We start from the raw sequence: 26,299 nt of genomic DNA on the forward strand, positions 1-26,299 counted from the left end.
TCATCTTATAAACCTCTATTTAGTCGCCTCTCATCCTCCCCCGCTCCAAAGAGAAAAGCCCCAGCTCCCACACAAAAATTAACAAATAAAGGAATTATTGCAATGGCTGATTCAAAATGGTAGATTTTAAGGTGTCTATTAAAGGAGGAGGGAATTGGTCCATGAGCAATTCAGCTGGAGGGAATCCATTAGCCAGGGACAAGGATTGATAATGCACCAGGTCTGAAGGACAATCTGGATTCTTGAACATCAGATCCTTGATGATCCTGACCTTTCAGTCAGCCTCCCTATTGGCTTGAGGAGGAAGAAGGAAGGGATTTCATCCCATTTTTAGCAATGAACTTCCAGAAGTGGTCATTTGAAACTTGCAGATCATAATCCAAAATTATTTCATCTGGGAAACCATAAGTATAAAAGATAGTCTCTAGCACTCTGATTATGGCCTCCACTGTGGTTGTATGGAGTCTGATCGTTTATAGCCATCTGTAGTAATCCATGGTCTCAAGATATGACTTGCTGTGGTTATCAAAGAGCCCCAACTTCTGACATGGTCAGAGTGGAAAGTAGATGGCCCAAGGATTCTGTGGGTGTCAGACTGTTAATGCGGCAGGATAGGTTGAAATCTTGAACTGCCTGTGTGATGCCATGTGATCACACAGATTGCAAAGCACATGTTCTGTACTTAGCAAGGCCTCCATGAAATCTGTGGAGGAGTTTTTTTAATTGCTTATGAAATGTGGATGACACTGGCTATGCCAGCATTTATTGTGCATCCCTAAATTTTCCTGAGAATGTGATAATGCATTGCATTCTTGAACCACTGCAATCCATATGTTGTACAAAACATGCACAATGCATTAGGGAGAGAGTTGCAGGATTTTGACCCAGCGACAGTGAAGGAGCAGCGTTATGTTTTCAAGCCAGGATGTTATGGGTGGCACAATGCTTAGCACTGCTGCCTCCCAGTGCCAGGGACCTGGTTCGATTCCCAGCTTGGGTCACTGTGCGGAGTTTGCACTTTCTCCCTGTATCTGTGTGGGTTTCCTCTGGGTGCTGCGGTTTCCTCCCACAATCTGAAAGACATGCTGGTTAGGTACATTGACCCGAACAGGTGCCGAAGTGTGGCGACTGGAAGTCTGTGACCAGCGAGTGTGCCTCAGAGATCAGTGCTAGGTCCACTGTTATTTGTCATTTATATTAATGATTTGGATGAGAATGTAGGAGACATTGTTAGTAAGTTTGCAGATGACATTAAGATTGGTGGCATAGTGGACAGTGAAGAAAGCTATCTCCAATTGCAACGGGATCTTGATCAATTGGGCTACTGGGCTGACGAATGGCAGATGGAGTTTAATTTAAACAAATGCATTTGGTGGTGCATTTTGGTAGATTGAACCAGGACAGAACTTACTCAGTTAATGGTAGGGCACTGGGGAGAGTTACAGAACAAAGAGATCTAGGGACACATGTTCACAGCTTCTTGAAAGTGGAGTCACAGGTGGACAGAATGGTGGAAAGAATGGTGAATTTGGCATGCTTGGTTTCATCGGTCAGGACATTGAATACAGGAGTTGGAATGTCTTGTTGAAGTTGTACAAGACATTGGTAAAGCCACACTTGGAATACTGTGTACAGTTCTGGTCACCCTATTATATAAAGGATATTATTAAACTAGAACGAGTGCAGAAAAGATTTACTAGGATGCTTGCGGGACTTATGGATTGAGTCATAAGGAGAGGCTAGATAGACTGGGACTTTTTTCTCATGAGAGTAGGAGGCTGAGGGGTTACCTTAGAGAGGTCTATAAAATAATGAGGGGCACAGAGCATCTAGATAGTCAATATCTTTTCCCAAAGGTAGGGGAGTCTAAAACTAGAGGGCATAGGTTTGAGGTGAGAGGGGAGAGATACAAAAGTGTCCAGAGGGGCAATTGTTTCACACAGAGGGTGGTGAGTGTCTGGAACAAGCTGCCAGAGGCACTGGTAGAGGCGGGTACAATTTTGTCCTTTAAAAAACATTTGGATAGTTATATGGGTACGATGCATATAGAAGGATAGGGCCAAATGCGGGCAATTGGGATTAGCTTAAGGGCAGCATGGACAAGTAGGGCTGAAGGGCCTGTCTCCATGTTGTAAACCTCTGTGATTTCTATGACTCGGGGAATTTCACAGTAACTTCATTGCAGTGTTAATGTAAGCCTTACTTGTGACTAATAAATAAACTTTAATTTTAAAAACTTTAATTTGTGGACTTGGAGAAGAACTTCTAAATGGTGATGTTCCCTAACATTCTCTGCCCTTGTCCTTCCATGTGATGGTGATCATGGGTTTGGAAGGTGCTGTTGAAGAATCTTTGCTGCATTCTGTTTTGTAGATGGTTCACGCTACTGCCACTGTGCATCAGTGGTGGAGGGAATGGATGTTTTTAGTGCTGGGAGGCGTGCAAATCAACTGGCCAGGAGACTGAGAATAACTCCCATGCTCTCCTTCAAAATAATGTCATGGAACTGTTTAGGTTGATCTGAAAACGTAGATTGAGTTATAAGGTTCAACAAGACATCATAATTTTAGGATAAGGGTTGCCAGATTTAAAAGAGACAAAAAGAAATTACTTCTCTCAAAAGGTCGTGAGTCTGTGGAATTCGCTGCCCCAGAATGTGGGGGTGCCAATACAAATAGTAAATTTAAGGAGGAGGTAGACAGATTTTCAATTTGGAAAGTTTGAAGAGCTATAGTTATTAGATATGGGAATTAGATGAAGCTATTGGTGCTAAAGGGATCAAGGGATGTGGGGGAAAGGTGGGATCACGATTTTGATATTGATAATCAGCCATAATCAAAATGAATGGTGGAACAGGCTCGAAGAACTGAATGACTTACTCCTGCTTCTATTTTCTATATGAAAAGGCAGGAAAGTGGAGTTGAGGCCGTGAGGCCGTCCAAAGATGTGCGGGTGGGTAAAATATGTAGGGATATGGGGGGGTAGGGCCTGGGTGGGATTGTGGTTGGTGCAGACTTGATGGGCTGAATGGCCTCTTTCTGTACTGTAGGGTTTCTATGAAGATCAGTCATGATCATACTAAATGTTCAATTCCAGCTTCTGATCACTGTCTCTGTAGAGTTTGCACATTCTCCCTGTGTTTGCGTGCGTTTCCTCCCACAGCCCAAAAATGTACGGGTTAGGTTGATTGGCTATGCTAAATCGACCCTAGTGTCAGGGGATTAACAAGGAAAATATGTGGGGTTACAGGAATAGGGCCTGGATGGGATTGTGGTCAGTGCAGACTCGATGGGCCGAATGGCCTGCTTCTGCAACGTGGGGATTCTATGATATAAGTTGGAGCTGGCTCAGGGTAAATTGCCTATTCCTGCTGCTGGTTCTTATGATTTCACTTTGAAAGATGGCAGCTCTGAAAGTACAAACATTCCCCTTGTATTGCACTGGAATGTCAACCTCACTGTTGCGCTGGAGGTCTGGAGCGGGATACTGAAAAAATTTTGTTAATTGTATATTTGTGTTGTTTCTTTTGTAAATTTCTGATAATTCGAACAACCAGCAAAAGTCCCACATTGTTGCAGATCAAAAGTCTACTGTTCAAATTAGCAAGGTTTTCCACCAAAATAGAGCGGGGAAAATTCAAAACATCCACGTTTTATAATTAATTCTGTAATGTCTCCTCCCGCCCCCCGCGGCATTTTAATATAACTTTTCAGAGTTTACAGATGAGCCCAGCCATCGCAGGCTGTACGCGAGGATTTTGTGTAATACAGAAGCCTTTCTGCTTTTTATCATGTATCTTGCAATGACCAAGTGTTCCAGGGCGACCTCCGGGAAGTTGCGCAGCGTGGAGTTGGATGTGTTCCAGATTTAGGTATTTGAAATGAGCAATTTTTTTTCCTCCTTTATCCACGGATACTTCCGGTTGTGAGGAATTAACGGGAGTTCAAAACGCACCGGGTTTACTAACGTGACGAGCTCTGTACATTTAAAACGATGCTGCGTGCGTTCTTGTCTGTTGGCAGGCTCTGTTGATTTTGATGTATTAAGATCTGCCCGTCTCCTCCCGACCTTGAGGCGGTAGGCAAAGGTGTACAATGGACACACCTTTCCCCAGGATCCAGCGAGGAAAGGAAGCAGCGACCGCCCCTCCCCCCGCAAATCATCGTGCGAGTCACATATTAATTCAACTTGATTTTTGGGATTCCTATTGCCAATGAATTTACTTTCGAACCTTTACCCTGATCCAAATCAGATTTCAACACAACTTCAGGAGCTTTGTTTCACGCATTAAGCTAGCAGGCTAAATCTCATGATGAAAAATCAAGTCCATTTAAAAGGGTGCTCCCAAAGTGTAATAACTTGGGCTACAACGAAAACAATGATCAACTTTTGCCACAACAAAGTGAACTCGGACGCTTTGGAACATGTTTAATTCATTTTAGACCTGAAATGTTAATCGCCAGTGAATGTTAGGCTCCAGTTTGCGAATATCCAGTGCAGTATGCTGCTGCTGTTGTTTTGCTCGGTCACAGTGCCACGTACCTGCACAAAGCAGCCAATGGTTCTTGTTCTGTGGGAGCCAGGTATTTTTTTCAACCCACGTGGTTGTGGGCAGGTAAATGCAAAAAAAAGAGCTCATTTGCATCAGTTCTCACGCAAGCAGAAAAAAAGGAAAAGCGACCTCCTTCCTAGTTTGGGCTTACACCTGGTTTAGACGGTTGTAGGTGTATAGGGTGGCTTTCTCCTTTACTTTTCACTGGGAGGGGTGCTGAGCGATTTATTTCTGGGTCACTATTCGGCGCGGGGGTTAGTTTAGTGTCTTGTCTCTTTTCTTGTGAGCATGACGGCGTCTCTGGATTATTTGGTACTTTTATTTGGGGCAACAGCCGGGGCACATGGGAAAAAGCTGGGATCTGATGAGAAGGAGCTGGTGCTTTTGTTGTGGCAAGTGGTGGATTTGGCAAACGAAAAGGTACGAAGCGACTATGTTGTTTACACTCTTATGAAAAGTTTGGAGGGGCCGGTTTGCTCTTCCCCCACCCCCAATTCTTCTGAGATGTCCCTTTGAACTGTTTTTGTATTTTCTTTCTTAATCTAGGCTGGGAAAGTGCACAAAGTATTTGTTAAACCGAATAATTTGGAACTAACAGAGCAATGCATCGAGCACACTGGTATTGCGGTGGAAAACCTGAACACAGCAGAACCTCTGGATCAAGTTCTTGAACAGGTGAATGCACCGCCCTCGGTGTACGACTTCATCGAGGCTATCAGGAGGTGGAATTCAATCTGATTGGAACTTGTTTTTCCTTCCTCCCTCTCTCTCTCTCTGCCCCAACACTTTTTCTAAAAAAAAACGCACATTTTCGTTCTACCTTGCCAATAGTTTGGATTAGAGAAACTTCAATTTTTCTGTGGGTGGGAAGGAAAGGGTCAGGTCGTTGGCAGTGATTGATTCGACCTCCAAACTACAGGAATGTGTATATATAACTCGCATGACGATGACAATGTATTTAACTCAATTTTTGGTTTGTAAAAATATTGTTAATTTATAAAAAATCTTGTCTGGACAGGACAAATTTGATTTAGTTATGAAGTCGCCAGCTGGCACTAGATATAAACAAATGCAAGTTGTTTCATTGTCTTTACAGCAGTTAACCAGATTGGAGAATTGACATCTACATGACTTCAGTGAAGCCTGTGCGCTCCCAAAGCAAAGGCGTTATAATGAACAGGCACGAAGTAAACATACATGATTAAGTGTTTTGGTCGACGCAGTGCCGAGTTATCATACAAATGCAAATATTTGTCTGAATACTGTTGTATGTTGGGGAGGGGGGGCGGAGGAGGCTGAACAAGTAAACGTTTGGAGCCGATCGATGCAGACTTGGAGTCTGTTGAATTGTGTGCGTTTGCAAGACCTGTCTACCCCCCACAACACAGCTGAATTGCACTGTTAGCTTGTATTAACAAGACCGTGGCAAAGGGCTTCAGAGGCCTCGAGCAAAAGCAGCTATGCAAATTCCACTCAGCACATGGGAAACGGTACCTACCTTTTATTGCTGTTCCTGGCGACACGACCAGCGTCAATTTATTCTAAATCAACGCTGAGAAATAAACAGGTTTGGGGTCACAAGATGCAAAGCATGGCGTGAATGTACTTAGTGCCGTTTTGAACATCGGTTTGTTTTACGCATTGAATCGTTTTGAGTCGAAGTGATTTAGCACAATGACACCAGTGTAATAAATCGTCATGTCATGTTGACGTTGTAAATAACGTACGGGTAAGCTGAAATCAAACGTAACATTCCTTGTGTGAACAGACTTAAATGACAGCCTTCCATTGCAAATTCTGATTCGGTGGTTGTTTTATAATACTCCAGTGAAGGGCCTTGGGACGTTTGTTATGGTGCTGTGTAATATAAGTTGTTATAATGAAGTCATATATTTGACATTTGTTTCAAATGGACTGGGAAGGGGCTTGTGTTTGGAGAGGCCTGGGTATGACTGTTTCACTATTTTATCTCTGAGATGAATTAATTCATAGGCAAGTGTTGATATTGATCATCCACTTTCTCTCAGTTTAATCGATCTGTGAGCAATGAGTTGAATATTGGAGTGGGCACTTCATTCTGCCTTTGTACAGATGGTCAACTGCTAATACGTCAAGTCTTCCACCCTGAATCTTCCAATAAGGTCTGTACCAAATTATGCTTAGAAATTTTAAAATTTGAAATAAGTTCTAATGGTTCCAAATGTGTCATAATTTGAACAAGTGTAGCTATTTAATTGTCCCAAAAAAATTTACCATGATCAGTGTGTTGCTTTCCTTTTGAAACTTATAATACACAAATACCAAGGGAATGCTGATAATTCGTTGTTGTGAAACTCTGTTTCCAAACAAAGAGTTGTGATTTGCACTTCATCTTGCTTCCCTTGACAGAATGTCATGTTACCAGAATGCTTCTATTCCTTTTTCGATCTGCAAAAAGAGTTTAAGAAATGCTGCCCAGATGCTCCTGATCTCCATGAACTTGATCTCAGTGTTATGGCCAAACGTATCCTTTGCCAAATATTTTTCCTTCTTGCGCCACACCCCCCCTTCCCCCAATGTCTCCTGATAGCTTGTGATTCAACACTACACCAAGTCTGGAACACTTGCCATCCAACAATGTGTCATGAAATTTATGTTTTTTTTAAAAGTCTGTGGTAGTAACTGTGATCGTGGACATGTTGAAATTCTGTGTTGCTGGAAACTAAATGCACTTAAAGGGACGCTGGGTTTGGCAAAACCTTTACATAGAAAGAATGCAGTCATATAAAGCAACACATCACTGACCATTTACTGTGGGTGATGTGACAGAGAAAAGTAACCCTCTGATCTCTTGGCCGACTTCTCCAAAACAAAATCAGCCCTAGTTTATTCTAGTTGTCCATTGTTGTTGAAATTGTTTCTTCTAAGACATTTACTTACAATGATAATATGTTATGAAGTAGAGAAGTGTATGATAATGCTCGATGAGTATACCATGTATGGTTTTGAGGACAACAAAAACTTTATTGGCACATGTTGCAACTGTAATGATTTTTCAATATGGTTTTTTTTATTAATCAGGCTTTGGCTATCTGCCTAAATATTTATTTGTGGTTTGATGTCATATTTTATTTTCTAATGTCCCTATGAAGTGCCATAGAATGCTTTATTGCATTAAGGCACTCTACAAGCTGTTAAAATGACTTGTACAAGAAAATGTACTTGCATTCACATTCAGTGAAGATAGAATGAGGTTTGGCCATGATGTTTCCATAGTCAGAAAGCCTATCAGTACTCATTGTTTAGTCTTAAACATAAGACTGAAGATGTGAAATGTCCTCAGTGGTTCAAGGCATCATCTTGGGCTGCTGCCATTTTGACCCCCAATCTAGTTGGATTTTTTGATGTGAACCATGGTTAATCTTGGTTTCCTGGACTGAGGAGGTGATAGATCAGTTGGAGTTTGCAATGCAGACTGCTGTTCAGTGATCCTTGCTGGAAACTGCAATTGTGTGAATATTGTGTTGAGACCAAGATCATCAATGATGCTCTGTACTGTTCACTGCTACCATACCATGGGCAGCACAGTGGTTAGCACTGCTGCTTCACAGCTCCAGGGACCTGGGTTCGATTCCTGGCTTGGGCCACTGTCTGTGTGAGTTTGCACATTCTCCTTGTGTCTGTGTGGATTTCCTCTGGGTGCTCTGGTTTCCTCCCACAGTCCAAAGATGTGTGGGTTAGGTTGATTGGTCATGCTAAAATTGCCCCTTAGTGTCCTGATATGCATAGGTTAGAGGGATTAGTGGGTAAAAAATATACAAGGATATGGGGATAGGGCCTAGGTGGGATAATGGTTGGTGCAGGCTCGATGGGCCCCAACGGCTTCTTTCTGCACTGTAGGGTTTCTATGATTCTTCTTGGTCAAATCTCCTGTTTAAACTCACTACGTTCAGACAAAAGGATGACCATCATGGTAAAGAACTGGAAGAGAGATCAGTATCTGCGGAACTGTAGCCTAGCAAGAGTCAACAGCTTCAGGCAAAGAGTACAATAACATTTTATTGACACAAAAGCACCCAATGCAGATGACAAGGTGCAAGATAACCTGATGCCAAGGTGTTTCCAAAGGTCAGTGTGTCCACCTCTCATGACAGCAACCATGTCCCATTGCAAGTTAGCAAAGAAGGCAAAAACTATAAATTATTGATAATTTTTCTTTAAGTTGGTGTACAAATATAATTGATTTCTGTTTTGCACGTTCCCACATTTAAAAATGGATAAGGGTATGCACCTGGTGATCTGATCACAGTAGCATTAGCAGGATCCAGTTTTACATGTTCACTTGTTTAATTTTTTTTCTGAAGACAAATAACCGGTCCTAGGATACAGTTCACAGATTACATCAACCAAGATTGTAGTTCTGTAAATTTCATGCTCATTATTTCTAGCTTGCAATATGCCAAGACAAGAGATTCAGCAAGCTGTTTGATTGTGGCAGCATAACGTAGACCTCATTTAATGTCAGCATATTCACATTTCAACAACTAGATATCACTGGATCAAGAACAGGAATATTGATTGATAATCTCATCTTCCCTAACCAGGAGAGATGCTGACAAAATGTAATGCACACCATAACTGAGCTAAATTAACCTAGTGCAAATAATGGATTCGGTTTACATGGTTAATTCCACGCCGTGCAATGTATTTCTCATCAGGAGCCCAAGTGGCAGGAGCAGGAGTTGACCGTGTGGCCTGTCAGGCTGTCTTTCCAGATGATCATGATTGATCTTGCTCTTCAGCTCCACTTTCCTGCTGATTCCCTGAGATGCTAAACCTGTCCATCCCAATCTTAAATGTACTCCATGATGGATCATCCACCAATTCATTGAGTCAGCTATGATCAGCTACTTGGAAATCAACAATGGTTTTGAAAGTTAGTGGTCCTGAACTTTCTCTTTGCACCATACATCTGACTGTGGGAGTAGTTGGTGTGAAGTTAACCTTCAGAGGAGGTCTTTGGGTGGCATACAGTTTTTCAAAGGTTTGAGTTTTCTTTAGGGATTCATTCAACTTTTTTCTGTAGTTAACCATTTAGCAGATCAGCTGGCTAACTACTCATAATGAAGTTAGCTGCCAGTTATGAGAAGCATCTAACTTTTCTGAGGGGGTAGTCTTAAATTTGTCCACGTAATAGGGAACATTAATCCCACATTAGCATGTATGAGATTTTTCAGCTTGTTGCCCTGTTGTTCTAAGTTCATGTGTCAGTCCTGCTGTGATTTTTTTTTTAAATTTCTCTTCTGTTTTGTTGCTGAAGCCAAAAGAGATGCACTTCTGTGGATTTTACTAATTGTAGTGCTCCACATAGATTTTACTTAATCTGGAAAAGTAATTTTTTTTTCTCAGTGTCATGCTCCTGTTGTGGAGACCACCGCAATGTATTTGAGAGCGAGTCTTGGTTTGGGGAGTGGTATTCAAATTAACACGATTTTTTTTCTTCACCTAAGACATTGTTTTTGCACCCACATTGTTTTGCTTATTTAGAAATAGTGCGGTGATGTCTTATTCATACGCAATATGACCAGTCATGGAGTTTGTCTATGAAACATACATACTCCTTTTCTGACTCAACAAAGGGGGAAAACTACACTTGTTCAAGAAGAGTATCCCTTTAAGAGAAATTGTGGGATAACCACAGCATGTTTCACCACCCACCCGCCAAATGTTATAATCTCCTCTGCGCCCTCCTGCCCTCCCATTCCCCCCCCTCCCCTCCGGCACCAGGTGATGATATATACTCATTGTTGGCAATTTTTTTCTGTTAGCTCATTAAAGTTGCTGTTAATGAGTGAATGAAGGCTTTGAGTGTCAGCATGCAAGAATGGTGTTAACTGTTTCCAATGTTACTCACACCTGAAGTCCAGGTACTGGCAGCAAAGGTCACTCGATAGACTGGTATTTATGCCACCAGTTGCTTTGCAGCCTGAGCAAACGCAATAAAAACTGGTTTCTTTCCACACTCTGGCTCAATCCCAGCCCTGGAAGTGCATCATTATGTTGAAGTCATGGGAGTAAACAACAAGTAGGGCAGCATGTATTACAGGTTGATATAAATTTCTTTCCACCTATGTCATCCAATTTACCAGTACTTCCATGGTTTGCTGCAGATCAGGTGGATCATACAAAAATTCACGATCATTTTTTCTCATTACAACCTTAATTTGATTTTTAATTTACACTTGATATTAAGGAAATTTCTCATATCCAACAATATGCAACAAAATATTACATTATTGCACTATTGGTGTGCAATTATCATCAACACGTTTTTCCTTGACAAGTTTCTGCAGATCTACATCTTGAAGATAAATCAGCCACCTACCAGTTTGGTGCTTCAGATATTATGATTGCAAATGACATTATATTAACCATTATATCCGAACCCCACAGTAAGTGACATCAATTTAGTTGGATTCTGTTTTGTTTTAGTGCGAATGAATTGAGTTTGTAACATTTCAATCTGTTTAGATCACAGGTTTATTGATCCTGAAAGAGTGAATCATAAATTTGAAACAGGGACCTGGTAAGTTACCTTAATCAAAATATCAAAGCTCAGAGCTATACAACAATAATAGTGGGAATGATATGCATTTATTATTTGTTTAGTCTTTATTTTATCTGTCATTTTTTTACCCTCACCTACACAGACTGTTGACGAAATTCAGAACGCCTGGAATTGGCCCCAACTTGTTGTTGGGTATCAAATTAGGAGGTAGAGAGGAGGGCTAATGTGAATGTAATCTAATTGGCAGTGTGTAGTGGCATTCTCCAGGGATCTGTACTGTGCCTCAGTTTCCGTTATATTTAAAATTTACTCCAAAAGAATGTAAAAGCTTCTAGTCATGTTGGATAGTTTTTAGATGGGAGAAGGACGTTTTAATGTAAAAACTGGAGAAATAAGAGCAGGAATATACCAGATGCACCCTTCAGCGTGCTTCACCATTCAATATGTCATGACTGATCTTTGGCTTCATTGTCACCATTTGACTCCGAGTCAAAAGACCTGTCTAATTCACCTTAAATGTATCCTTAAATGGGCCATTGATAGATTGATAGACGGTGTTCAATGTGGGAACATGTGGAGTCATCCAGTTTAGACCCAAGAATAATGGATCAGAAAATTTTCATAATGGTGAGAAGCTGGGAACCAAGGCAGAGCAGAGAGATTTGGAGGTCCAAATATGGAAATCACTGAAAGCAGATTAGCTATACCAAATAACTAAGAAGGCTATTGAAATGTTGATACATCTTGAGGACTGAAATACGAAGTAATTATGTTGCAAATACAAAGTTCAGGTTACACCATTCTTGAAATGAGTAAGATCATTAAAACAATTCATAGGGCAGCTAAAGACAAACTATATCCTCGGATGGGGTGTTGGTATCCTAAACAAATGTGCATAACCTGCACAATGCCAGATCCTCCTCTACGTGAGATAATGAAATTGTGAAACACTCTGTCCCCTAAAACATAGAAGCTAGAGCAATTGAAACTTTCAAGACCAAGTTTAATGATTAAGTTAAACTAGGGTGTTATTGATTACAGAGCTTAGGTTGATAGATGCAGATTGGCAATGATCCAACTAATGATTGAATAGGCTTAAAGGGCTGAATAGACTACTCTTGACCTGAATGTGTTGACTCATTGCTCTGGTTCTCTCTCTCTCTCTTGCGCTCTCCTGCTGACTTTTCTTGTGATATTTTCTTTGAGAAGAAAAATGTTGGAGGCAGTCACATGTTGTCATGCTGGGAGCAAACCCCCACCCCAACTCCACCACATTCCTCTTCTTCTCTCCTCGTTCTCTCTCTTCCCCCCCTCCCTCCCTCCCCACACTCACCCAATGCATATGAGGAACCCTTTCCCAGAGGCAGCCCATCTTGGCATTGCTCTCCTAGTACCGGGGTACTGCCTGGGCATGCTCCCCCCAACCCACTCCCACCATGGAGATTGTACGTAGCTGTTCACCGCAATGGGTTCTGTTCCCTGGTGCATGATGTTCCAGTTCTGTTGTAAACCTCGCTAATATGACATGATGTCAATTGGGGGGTGGGGGGGAATTGAAATATGGTGAGGATGATAAAGCAGGGAAGCCTGCTAATGTTGAAATGTATCATTATCTATCATTTTCTGTCTTTGTTTCAGCACTGCTTCAGCACTGACCCTCTGACAGTGCGTTACTCACTCAGCACTGTGTTAGGGGGTTGCAGACAAAATCGCATCATGAGATCTTGCTAGCGTGGTCGCAGGTGCAAAAATGAGATTCAGTCACGATGCAAGCTCTCAACTGGTGTCACCATATTACATTGTCAGGACACAATCCCTACAGGTGTCATTATGTTACGTTGTCAGACTGTATCCACTTACCACTTCACAAGAAGATTGTCATTTCAATTCCAATTTTTGATTCCACCTATAATGAATAATTTTCAAACATTACCTCTAACTCTACCATGATTCCATTATCATTGTCACAATCTCCACTCCCCCTTTCTACTCTCATTTTCTGGTTTAACCTGGTATTTCCCAATTTTGAAGTGTTGTTCACCCTCGAGCTGAACTTCTGTTTTCATGAGCTTTCCAAGATTGCCCAGTTCCAATCTACATAACTCTGCCTGTGTACACTCTTTGCATGCATTGCTGTTAAAATCCTTTCAAGACTGGAGTAATAAAGGCACGAATAATTACTCCAGTGCTTTTCCTGCTGACTTCCCATTTGCCATCTTTCAAAGACCTGAACTCATTCAAGCCTTTGCTTGCTTGTATTCAATCCTCTCCTGTTCCAGGTTCTGTCACAAGAATTCAGCTTTGAGTTTCACCCCCGGAAAAAACAAGGAAGGCTGACAACCAGCGTGGTACTGAGGACATGCACTGTCAGTGATGTTGAGGGTGATTCTCCCAGCCCACTGTTCTGCACTTGCAGTGCAGTGGACCGGGGACATCAGTGGAGATCTCTTAGTGGGTTTCCCACTGGATGCCACAGCCTCTGTGCATCTGCAGGGCCAGGATTTGTGGTTCACTGTGGCGGGGTTTATGACAGTTCCCCACTAACAGGGAATAGGACCCCGCTGGAGTGAAGGGAGGCTATAAAGGCCCCCCACTCCCTACCCCGAGAAGTTGAGTTATGGGGGTTGCCCCAGGCATTGCCAGTCTGTCACCAGGACACTGCCCAAGGGGTGGAAAGGACTTTGGGGGGGATGTCCGGTAGCCTGAGGATCTGGGAGTGGTGGGGGGTGGGCGGGGGGAGGGGGGTGTGGTGTGGTGATGGTGGGCGGTGGGGCAGGGGTTGTGGTGGGCGGAGGGGCAGTGATTCAGGGTTACTCAGGGTGTGGAGAGTCTGCAGAAGGATCTAGATAGGCTGGGCGAATGGGCCAGGAAATGGCAAATGGAATTTAATGTTGGCAAGTGTGAGGTGGTCCACTTTGGTAGGAAGAATGGTAGGAAGGACTATTACTTACGTGGCGAAAAACTGCAGCAGGCGGCGGTGCAGAGGGACCTCGGGGTCCTTGTGCATGAGTCGCAAAAACCCAGCTTGCAGGTGGTCAGGAAGGCAAATGGGATGCTGGCCTTCATAGCGAGGGGGATTGAATATAAAAGTAGGGAGGTCTTGCTGCAGCTGTATAGGGCATTGGTGAGGCCGCAGCTGGAGTACTGTGTGCAGTTTTGGGCGCCGCACCTGCGCAAAGATATTTTGGCCTTGGAGGGAGTGCAGAGGAGGTTTACTAGGCTGATACCGGAGTTGAGGGGGTTGAGCTATGAGGGGAGGCTGAGTGAACTGGGCTTGTACTCGTTAGAGTTTAGAAGAATGAGGGGAGATCTCATTGAGACGTATAAGATGATGAATGGGATGGATAGGATAGAGGTGGAGAGACTCTTCCCGCTCAAAAAAGACAGTAGGACTAGGGGGCACGGCCTCAAGATAAAAGGGGGGTGGTTTAGAACGGAGTTGAGGAGGAACTTCTTCACTCAAAGGGTGGTGAATCTCTGGAATTCTCTGCCCGTTGAAGTCGTGGAGGCTGCCTCGCTAAATATTTTTAAGACGCGGGTTGATGGGTTTTTGATAAGAGAGGGGATTAAGGGTTATGGGGAGAAAGCGGAAAAGTGGAACTGAGCAGCGACAGATCAGCCATGATCTTATTGAATGGCGGGGCAGGCTCGAGGGGCTAGATGGCCTACTCCTGCTCCTATTTCTTATGTTCTTATGTTCTATGCTGACCAGCAATTGAGTTAGCAGTGATCAGGAGCCCAGCAGTATGGGGCTACTGTTTTTGATCTCCACCATAATAGATCACATGCACTGTGGCCAGCTCAGCGCTATGCTGTCAGCGTCTTCAGCAGGAATAGACCCCACCCTCTGATTTTTGAAGTGTATCTCCCTGAGGAATTCTGCAGTGCACAGTGGAGGAGACTCATTTTGAAAATCCGACTAAAAAACTAGTGGGAGCTACTCCCATTTTTACGCAAATTTGGCGCTTAGAATTTTTTCGGGAGAATCCTGGCCATCAGTTTTCAGTTGAGATTTAAACTAATGCCCCATCTGCCTGCTTGGTTGAATATAGAAGATTGTATGGTGCTATTTCAAAGAAGATCAGGGTTGTTAGTCACAGTATTTTGGCCAATGTTTATCGCTCAATTCATTTAACATATTATTGAATCATTATTATGTTGTTTGTGGGAGTTTATTGTCCACATATTGGCTGCCACATTTCCTATGTTACAATGACTTCAGCTCAAAAAGTAGTTCAATGGTTGCAAAGTGCTTTGAAAAATCTGGCGGTCGTGAAAAGTGTTCTATAAATGCTCTTGTTCTCCAATGCCTCCAGTTTAAAGCTCTCAACCTTGTGTTTAAATCTCTTTATGGCCCTATAATCTCCGAATGTTTACAACCACCTCTGCCTCGAGCCCTGTCTTCTTATGCGTTCTCAATTCCGTTCATCCCACAGTTGGCAGCTCTGTCTTCAGCAGAGCAGACTCGCTTTCTTGAAATGAGCTGGACTCTTCAAAATTCCCACACAGAAAGGGAGCACTGATTTTACTGTCTTATGGAACTATTCACAGGGCACCAGAAAAAATCTTGATTGTGCTGTGTTTTCCTGCGCCCAAGCTTTGGAACATTCTTGAAAACTCTTCTTCTCCAGTTTTCTCGACTCTTTGTTAACACCCATCTCTAGCCAAGCTTGAGATTGCTTTTTCTGTTTTCACTCCTTTGACTTGGTGCCCGTTTTCTCTTGCTATATAACATGTCTTGGAATGTGCAAACCGTTGTCCTAGTTAACATATTGAAAGTATAATGTGCACTCTTAAGATTTGATTTGTAATTATTTGAGTAAATGATGAGATGAAAATGCTGAATGCTATGATCATTCAATTAAAATAATATTTTATTGTCACCTGTTGTTTTCCTACCTGTACTCCGTAAAAGATAATGTAGAAGAAAAGAAAATGATTCAGTTAATTGGCACAAGTGCCTCAAAAATATAGCTTGAACATTAGAATCCATTTAATGTGTTGTTTTAATGAAGACGTGGGCCTTTTATTATAAATGCATGAAAGAAGCCTTAATTAAAATGGTTCAACAAAGGTATGAAACCATGATAAGTTAACACTTGACAACTCAATTTCAATTTGAAGCTTTAAACTACTTTTTGAGGTGGCGATGTCAGTATTGGACTGGGGTGGGCGTAGTAAGAAGTCTCTCAGGTTAAAGTTAAACACCAGGTTAAAGTCCAACAGGTTTATTTGGAATCATGAACTTTCAGAACTCTGCTCCTTCATCACTTACCTAATGAAGGAGCAGTGCTCTGAAAGCTTGTGATTCCAAATAAACCTGTTGGACTTCAATTTTTTGAAACTTTAGCAACAGACAATATTCATGAATTTGGCGAGTGGAATATTTCCTCTACCTTTTGAAATCGCTCCCAATGTGAATTATTCTGTTAGGATTATTTAATATTCATTTATGGGGGAAATTCAAACTATTTATCTTACCTGGTAATGATTTATTTATTGTTGAATCTATTCCAACCTAGACCAAGCACGAGAGATCATTAATGCAAAAGCTGAAAGACTGCAGATGCTGTAAATCTGAAACAAACTGGAAATACCCAGCAAGTGTTCAGCAGGCCAAAAAGCATCTGTGGAGCAAGAAAAAGGTGAAACATTAACTGTTTTCTCTCCATGGATGCTGCCTGACTGGGGTATTTCCAGTATTTTCTGTTTTTGTTGCTTAAGAAGTGATTGTCTCTCAGCTGGTTGATTTGGATAATAAGGCTTTAAAATATTTCTTACAAGAGTAATTTTAATTTACAAATATTTCTTGTCTTTTCTTACAGCAGCAAGATGGAGATCATTGATGATAATACAGTGATCAGAGCGAGGGGGCTACCTTGGCAGTCATCTGACCAAGATATTGCTAGATTCTTCAGGGGTCTCAACATAGCTAAGTTAGTATTTAACAGGAAAAAAAATCACTTATGATAACATACATTATCATAGAATTTCCGAAGAATTATTCTATGATTGTTGTTTTAAAAATTGATTTGTGATTTTGTTTGGATTGCTTTCCTCTTCCCTGTCAAGTTTCTGCATCTCCCGTATTAGGTGGGCAGGCACACAAAAATCTGTTCCCACACCACCAAAAATTACTAATTCCAAAATGTTTAGCTTGGTGAGAGCTGGATAGTTTTTCAACAAAGTAAGAAATTGGAACATATTTAAAAAAGCTTGCCATTATCTTTTATGGTCCTATTTTTCTAAAGGAAAACCATACTTGGGGAGCATAGATTCTTTTGATTTTTAGGCTTCTCCTTTTTATCAAGAAAATATTTCTGGTGTCTACTTGAAACCTCAATATAATGGCATGGGTGGGATCATTGTTTAAAATTGGGATACAAATCTATATAATTCCAATTTGCTTCTTTCTGCCATCATAGGTTTATCTCAGTAATAATTTGAAAACTTGCTCCTCCTACATCCTTGCCACTATTTGGTATCCTATGTAATGCACGAAGTAGCATAAGACTAGTTTTTTTGCCTCTAAATAGAGTTTTTCCTTTTTCATTCTCTCTTCTAGGTCTAATTTTTTCCTTTCCTATCTCTGCTGAATATCGTGTATACAGGGATGTTAACCATTGAACACAACCTATTTTTGACCTAGGACCCAGTTATAACCATTAAATCCTATTCCCAAGTGCTTGTTTATACCTGCAGCTCACAAAATGTATTAAACATTCTTCATACATTTCAACAGGTTCTCTTCAAACACAACCTTGACCTCTTCTTGTACTTTCTGATTTCACCTAATTCCATATGGTTTATAACTCTTAAATTGTTTCTCCCTGTTCTCTCTGCATCTTCTTTCTACTTTTTAATACTGTGGCTGGAATTCTCCCAAGCATCGGTAGGTGGGTTTAATGGTGAGCATGGAGGAAGAATATGGCACAAGGCCCAGAAGTCAAATTTTTATGCCAGCATGAGTCTACAGGTTCTTTGTTGTTGCCCCCATGCAATTCAGAATATGCATCAGAGGCCAGAGTCTCCCTTATTTGTGTTCCGTTAATGGAATGCAGATGAAGGTCCAAATGGCATCTTATGCGAACAGCTGATTTTGCAAGATGCTGAGACGAAAACACGTCGGTGCGAAACACATTTGGAACACCATGGCTTGCAGATACCTACCTTTTATTAGGGACCTGCTCAGATCACAGAGATCCAAGGAGGATGATGGAGGCCTGCAGATACAGGAAACTTGATGAGCACACCGTACTGAACAGTGAGTCAATCTTTGTGCATTTGGCACCAACATGAAGCTACTCTCGAAGTGGGGAATCCCCACGCGACAGTCCTGGCGTCCATAATGTTGAAATGACTTCAAGACCACTGTACACCAACTTCATGATCTGCGCTGAGTTCTTTGAAATGCTGCACAAAGTCAGGTTCTTTGCCAACTGCTGGTAGGTATGTGGTGAGGAGGCAGGTAGTGAGGAAGTGTGTAAATCTCAGTGGGGTTAAGGCTGAGATGACGTTGACTGGGGTGAGGCTTGGAAGAGTTAGGGAGGACTGAGGGTATCCAGGGCAAAGGAGGGATGGTGGGGGAAGATACTATTGGGGAGAAAGGACTAAGGGATGGAGTCTGGAGGGGCGGGGTGGAGTTTGGAAGGCTTGGTGAGGGATTGCTGAGCACTCTGATGTCCAGAGACAGTGAGGTGGAAACGGCTTGTTTTGTATGTCAATGCTGGCATCTTCCCTCGCCCTCCCTCATTACACACTTCTCTCTTGACCATCTCCACTCCATGCAGCAACACATGTCTCTTGAAAGGTAAAGGAGGCACAGTGGTCACTCCACCATATCATAGATGCATTGAAGTGGGCTGTGAAGCAGGGCATGTATTTGGCACTGGTCCTTGGACCCTGACATTTTGGAATCTGTGCGGATTGTGTGATCGTGTGTGGGACTTACCCTGGCATACGAAATTAGCCATGATGTAAAGATGCTGGCGTTGGACTGGGATAAGCACAGTAAGAAGTCTCTCAACACCAGGTTAAAGTCCAAGTGGTTTATTTGGCAGCACAAGCTTTTGAAGTTTTGCTTCTTCTTCAAGTGAATGAGGTGTAAAAGTAGGGAGGTCTTGCTGCAGCTGTATAGGGCATTGGTGAGGCCGCAGCTGGAGTACTGTGTGCAGTTTTGGGCGCCGCACCTGCGCAAAGATATTTTGGCCTTGGAGGGAGTGCAGAGGAGGTTTACTAGGCTGATACCGGAGTTGAGGGGGTTGAGCTATGAGGAGAGGCTGAATAAACTAGGCTTGTACTCGTTAGAGTTTAGAAGAATGAGGGGAGATCTCATTGAGACATATAAGATGATGAATGGGATGGATAGGATAGAGGTGGAGAGACTTTTCCCGCTCAAAAAAGACAGTAGGACTAGGGGGCACAGCCTCAAGATAAAAGGGGGGCGGCTTTGAACGGAGTTGAGGAGGAACTTCTTCACTCAAAGGGTGGTGAATCTCTGGAATTCTCTGCCCGTTGAAGTGGTGGAGGCTGCCTCGCTAAATATTTTTAAGACGCGGGTTGATGGGTTTTTGATAAGAGAGGGGATTAAGGGTTATGGGGAGAGGGCGGGAAAGTGGAACTGAGCAGCAACAGATCAGCCATGATCTTATTGAATGGCGGGGCAGGCTCGCAGGTCTAGATGGCCTACTCCTGCTCCTATTTCTTATGTTCTTATGTGTGTTGTGTTCAAAAACAGGGCATATACAGACACAAACTCAATTTATAAGATAATGGTTGTATTGCGCGTCTTTACAGGTAATCAGAATTGTCCTGGCTGGAGACAGTACATATCTTTTTAACCTGTGCTTGGCCCTCCCTCCACTCATTGTCTGTACCTTTTAAGATTTGATTACCTGTAAAGACTTGCAATCCAACCATTATCTTGTGTATGTCCGTATATGCCCTGATTGTGAACACAACTCCTCGTTCATCTGATGAAGGAGCAGTGCTCAGAAAGCTTGCGCTGCCAGATAAACCTGTTGGACTTTAATCTGATGTTGTGAGACTTCTTACTGAGAAAATTAGGTCAATCATCTTCTAGCACTAAGTTGCTGAGCTTCTTTGTACTCCATGAGTGCTGACTGCATTGGCTGCCTATGCCACTGCTGGGTTTATCTCCCTCCTGGGCCTCTTCCTTCTGTCTGCCAAGTGTAAGATGTCCCTCCCTGTTGTGAGAGATCAATAAACTTCGGTGTTTGACCCTGTCCTCCCCTTCCTGACGTCTTGCGCAAATACTGCTGACAGTTAATGCCTTTTAAATAGGACATTCTGAGATGAAGGTGGATTACGCGCAACCGAATCCTGCCCTGCCACTGCAGATGGTATAAAACACCTGGTTGCTTGATTAATGAGGTCAGGGGATCAGAAGATTTGGTATGTTTTCCCACCAGCCTTCGCAGTGGGGAACACTTGATATTTGCACTCCACCAAAGCACTTAGTCTCAAAATGGGAGAATTCTTCCCTTTGTTTTGGTGCCTCTATTCCTGCCAAAATAATCAACCCTTTCCCTACAGCTTGCCTTTAAGCAGAATGGTATCAGCTCTATTCAGATATGGGCAGTACATCTTGAACTGACATCTCACATCAGGAGGGACATCTTCCCCCAGCCATAAAGCTGATCTCAGTGTCTCAGAAATCTGAATCCTATGTCTCTAACCTGCCATGTCCTAATTTAAACTCCCATTTGTTTGTGGCATCACAAATAAACCAGATATTATCATATTTTAAGGTCCTGCTTTTTAATTTCTTCCTTGGCTTATTAACCTCTGAATGGTCTCAATCCTCGTCCACACAATACCATTGGTTTTGTCATGGATTGTACCTATTAGTCTGTCTCCCTTATAAAGTACCTCATGGAGAGGAAATGTATCATATAAGAACATAAGAAATAGGAGCAGGAGTAGGCCATCTGGCCCTTCGAGGCTGCCCCGCCATTCAATAAGATCATGGCTGATCTGTCGTGGCTCAGTTCCACATTCCCGCCCTCTCCCCATAACCCTTAATCCCCTCTCTTATCAAAAACCCATCAACCTGCGTCTTAAAAATATTTAGCGAGGTAGCCCCCACCACTTCAACGGGCAGAGATTCACCACCCTTTGAAGAAATTCTTCCTCAACTCCGTTCTAAACCGCCCCCCCCCCTTTATCTTGAGGCTGTGCCCCCTAGTCCTACTGTCCTTTCTGAGCGGGAAGAGTCTCTCCACCTCTATCCTATCCAGCCCATTCATCATCATATACATCTCAATGAGATCTCCCCTCATTCTTCTAAACTCTAACAAGTACAAGCCTAGTTTATTCAGCCTCTCCTCATAGCTCAGCCCCCTCAACTCCAGCATCAGCCTAGTAAACCTCCTCTGCACTCCCTCCAAGGCCAAAATATCCTTGCGTAAGTACGGCGCCCAAAACTGCACACAGTACTCCAGCTGTGGCCTCACCAATGCCCTATATAGCCGCAGCAAGACCTCCCTATTGTATTCAATCCCCCTCGCTATGAAGGCCAGCATCCCATTTGCCTTCCTGACCACCTGCTGCACCTGCAAGCTGGGTGTTTGCGACTCATGCACAAGGACCCCGAGGTCCCTCTGCACCGTCGCCTGCTGCAGTTTTTCTCCACGTAAGTAATAATCCTTCCTACCATTCTTCCTACCAAAGTGGACAACCTCGCACTTGCCAACATTAAATTCCATTTGCCAGTTCCTGGCCCATTCGCCCAGCCTATCTAGATCCTCCTGTAGACTCTCCACACCCTCCGCGCAATTTGCCGTTCCACCAATCTTGGTGTCATCAGCAAATTTCGACACCATACGCTCAGTTCCCTCCTCCAGATCATCTATATAAATGGTAAATAGCTGAGGCCCCAGCACCGACCCCTGGGGCACTCCACTAGTCACCAACCTCCAATCCGAATAGCACCCATTGACCCCCCACTCTCTGCCTCCTATTTGACAACCAGTCCTCTATCCACGCTAACACCCTACCCCCAACTCCATGTCCCCTGACCTTCTGCAATAACCTCTTGTGAGGTACCTTGTCAAACGCCTTCTGAAAATCAAGAAAGACCACATCCACCGCCTCTCTATCCACCGCCCTAGACACATCCTCATAGAACTCCAGTAATGACTTTCACATCAACAGTAGCAGAACTTCCTGTCTGTCCCTGGATGGTTGAATTTCAAACTACTACTGTATTCCTATGCTTAGTCTTTTATCTCACCATACACCATGAAGGCATCATTGTCTTCATCAGTATTCAATGCTGTTGTTTTGAGACTCCCATGCTACCTGAGGATTCTTACTTCAAGTCTTTTCCTGCCTTTGTAGTTTGCTGAATTATTTTTGGTTGTGGGCTGACTACCCCCTACAGTGCTGGAAACTTTCAACCACTGCATAATTCAGGAAAAGTACATATTTATTCCTGACAATGTGCAGTTGATGTGGATAACTGTGTAAATATATATTTGCACTTTGCAGCTGCTCAGAAATCCTCAGTTGGAGTTCAAGCAGCTGGTGGTGCTTCCTGCAAAGCGTCCAGGGGAGGGACGATATCCTGACATTCCCATGTGGTGCAGGTTTTGCAGCCTGCCAGTCACAGCTGTCCCTTGATGGTAATTAGAAATATAAAATGAACTCCTTGGATGTAAGGTGATAATGTATTTAATTGCAGTTCACTAGGACTGAAGTACACCATTTTTTTTCTATTAACTTGTCAAAGCAAACTAATCAAATACTAAATTATATATCTCAACTTAACAAGAACCATTGAGACACAACACACAGAACCTAACTACTGGACATTTAGATACATAAGCTGAATACTTGTGTTAGAATAAAACATAACAGATAAGCAATGTCAGACATTTAAAGAGAGAATTCATAACTGTCAACAAAGATGTATCTCACTGAGAAAGAAAGACTGAGAGAAAGATGGTGAAAATCTATGGTTAACTAAAGAAATTAAGGATGGCATCAGTGGGGGGAAAAAAGCTACAATCCTGCAAAGATTAGCGGTAGGCCAGAAGATAGGAATTTTTTTCAGAAATCAACATTGGGTGATTTAAAGACAAAGGGGGGAAAAAAAGAGAACTTGCAAGAAATTTAAAAATAGTTTCCCCTTTTATATACATATCCAGGAAGATCAGACTGGGGAATTAATAATGGAAAACATGGAAATGGCAAAGACTTTGAACAAGTATTTTGCCGCTTTCTTCACAATAGAAGACTCAAAGGATCCCAAGAATAATAGGAAAAAAGAGGCAAAAGAAAGGGAGGAACTTAAACTATCACTATTGTGATATAAAGGTACTGGGGAGGCTGTAGGATTGATGGGTCCCCTGGACCTGATGGCTTGCATCCTAGCATCTTAGTAGTAGCTTTGGAGATGGCGAATCTCCAAAGATGCACTGGTTGGAATCTTTCAAAATTCCTGAAATTCTGGAAAGGTCCAAACTGCAAATGTATCGCCCACGCAAGGAGGGAGCATACTATAGGCAATTAGCCTAACATCTGTCTTTAGGAAAATGGCGGAATTAAGGAAGTAGTAGCTGGGCATTTAGAAAATTATCCAGGCAGAGTCAACCTGGTTTTGTAGAAGAGAAGTTGTGTTTGACAAAATTATCAGTTTTTTTGAGGATGAAGTAAGCAGGGTGAAGGAACTAGTGGATTTTCAAAGGCATTCGATAAGGTGCCACATGGAAATTTTCTACACAAGGTAAGAGGTCGTGTTGGAATGATTCATTTGCTTGGATAGAGGATTGGCTAACTAACAGGAAAAGGAAAATTGGGGTAACTGAATTATTATCAATGTGGCAAACTGTAACTAGTGGAGTGCCACAGGAGTCTCTACAATGTAGATAAAAGACAATTTATGTTATGACTTTGAAGTGACTGCGTTGTAGCCAGATTTGCAAATTAGACCAAGATAGACATAAAACCCCACGTTAAGGAAGTGAGCCAGCAAAAGTTCAGCAGATGGTGTATGATGTGGAAAGCTGTGAACCTGTCCACTTTGGCAGGGAGATTCGTAAAGTGGAATACTATTTAAATTGAGAGACTACAGAATGCTGCAGCACAGAGGGATCTGGTGCCCTTGTACGTGAATCACAAAGCATCATGTAGGTGCAGCAAGTAATCAGGAAGATAAATGGGATGTTGGCCTTTGTTGCAAGAGGAATGGAGCATCAAAGTAGGGAAGTCTTTGCTGCAACTGGACAGGATGTTGATAAGAACACACCTAGAGAATTGTGTGCAAAGTGTTGGTCTCCTTAATTAAGGAAGAATATGTTTGCACTGGAGGCTATTCAGAGGAGTTTGCTAGGCTGATTCCTTTGATGAAGGAATTGTATGAGGAAAGGTTGATCAGCTTGTGCCTGTATTCACTGGTGTTGAGATGATCATCTACAAATGTATAAGGTTCTGATGGGGAGCTTTTGCAGATAGACGCTGAGAGGGTGTTTCCCATTGTGGGGAATCTAAAACTAGGGGACATGGTTTAATAATGAGTCCTCCATTTGAGACTGATGGGAGGATGAATTTATTTTCTCAAAGGACCTTCAGAATTGTCTACCCCAGAGAACAATGGAGGTTGATTCATTGTCGTATTTGTGCTTCGATTTCTCAATTTCTAAATTGTATATTAGTCAATAATTAAGCCATTGGTTATTGCGCATGCATTGTAATGGTATAAGTTTTGCAAATACCCAGTTTAAAATGGAGACTAAGTTGCCTCTAACTCACTATCAAAATTTGTAAATAATGAAGTTCCATTTGCAAAAGTAATACTGGTTGTATTTCTACATTATAAATGACATATGTTGAATCCCAACATGATAGATTAAATGTTTCTCAAGATATGATATTCTTGCAGATCCCACATGACATGGTCTCATCATTGTAAATACAACTTATTGAAACTACAGACATTGATTAAAGGGAAAGAAACACAAAATAGCTTAAGAAAGAATTAAATGTTAATAAATCACTTTTTTATTATTGTTATAATTAGGTATCTGCAGTAAAACTGTAATCTAATCACAAAGTTGACATGACAAAGATAAGCTTCTTGAACTTCTAACAATTATTGATCTCTTCTGAAATATCCTATTAGATGACTGTCCAGTAAATTACTGGAAATATCCAATATCCGCTTATACAGAGATCCATAGCAGCAGTTATATTGTTTGCACACAGTTTGAATGATAAATTCACAAAAATCCTTTTTTTTAAAAAAATCTCTCTGATAATGTTTTGAACAATTTGACTTTCAAAGATGTACATTACCTTTTTAATGCTTAAGCTATAATTGTGTGTTGTGTTTTTGTTTGAATAACAATTTTATGTCAATGCAGTGTTGATTATGAAAGAGCTTTATTGGATGAAATGAATAGTACAATTTTCACCTTGAGATTATTTTAATCAAATATCAGATTAAAATTTACACTTAATCAGTGCAAAAATTTAGTTTTGATCATTTAACTCAAGTGAAAAGCATCAGAATTATTACAAATTCTACACTTAACTACATGGAAGCTCTTTAAGTGCTTACACTGGGGACTTATAGGAAATAGGAGCAGGAGTAGGTCATCTAGCCCCTCGAGCCTGCCCCGCCATTCAATAAGATCATGGCTGATCTATCGTGGCTCAGTTCCACATTCCCACCCTCTCCCCATAACCCTTAATCCCCTTGCCTATCAAAAACCTGTCAACCCGCGTCTTAAAAATATTGAGCGAGGCAGCCTCCACCACTTCAACAGGCAGAGAATTCCAGAGATTCACCACCCTTTGAGTGAAGAAGTTCCTCCTCAACTCCGTTCTAAACCACCCCCCCTTTATCCTGAGGCTGTGCCCTCTAGTCCTACTGTCTTTTCTGAGCAGGAAGAGTCTCTCCACCTCTATCCTATCCATCCCATTCAACATCTTATACGTCTCAATGAGATCTCCCCTCACTCTTCTAAACTCTAACGAGTACAAGCCTAGTTTATTCAGCCTCTCCTCATAGTTCAACCCCCTCAACTCCGGAATCAGCCTCTGCACTCCCTCCAAGGCCAAAATATCCTTGCGTAAGTGCGGCGACCAAAACTGCACACAGTACTCCAGCTGCGGCCTCACCAGTGCCCTATACAGCTGCAGCAAGACCTCCCTACTTTTATATTCAATCCCCCTCG

General features: G+C 42.2%; 1 protein-coding gene across 4 annotated transcripts in view; it reads left to right on the plus strand.

Moving 5' to 3' along the window:
• The first annotated feature begins 4,668 nt into the window (after positions 1–4,668).
• Positions 4,669–26,299, plus strand: part of esrp1 (epithelial splicing regulatory protein 1) — an 88,127-nt gene continuing 66,496 nt past the window's right edge. For 3 of the 4 annotated variants that reach the window (XM_080194425.1, XM_080194426.1, XM_080194429.1), the window contains exons 1-7: positions 4,669–4,972; positions 5,099–5,227; positions 6,580–6,693; positions 6,941–7,055; positions 10,885–10,983; positions 11,063–11,117; positions 16,925–17,035. In XM_080194425.1, the coding sequence (XP_080050551.1) occupies positions 4,841–4,972; positions 5,099–5,227; positions 6,580–6,693; positions 6,941–7,055; positions 10,885–10,983; positions 11,063–11,117; positions 16,925–17,035 (755 nt within the window). In that variant the 5' untranslated portion in view covers positions 4,669–4,840. The remainder of the gene's footprint in view (positions 4,973–5,098; positions 5,228–6,579; positions 6,694–6,940; positions 7,056–10,884; positions 10,984–11,062; positions 11,118–16,924; positions 17,036–26,299) is intronic. The other variant, XM_080194428.1, reaches the window with a different exon arrangement.

The sequence above is a fragment of the Carcharhinus amblyrhynchos genome, chromosome 8, assembly GCF_965287045.1.
Source record: "Carcharhinus amblyrhynchos chromosome 8, sCarAmb.v2.hapA, whole genome shotgun sequence".
NCBI lineage: Eukaryota > Metazoa > Chordata > Chondrichthyes > Carcharhiniformes > Carcharhinidae > Carcharhinus > Carcharhinus amblyrhynchos.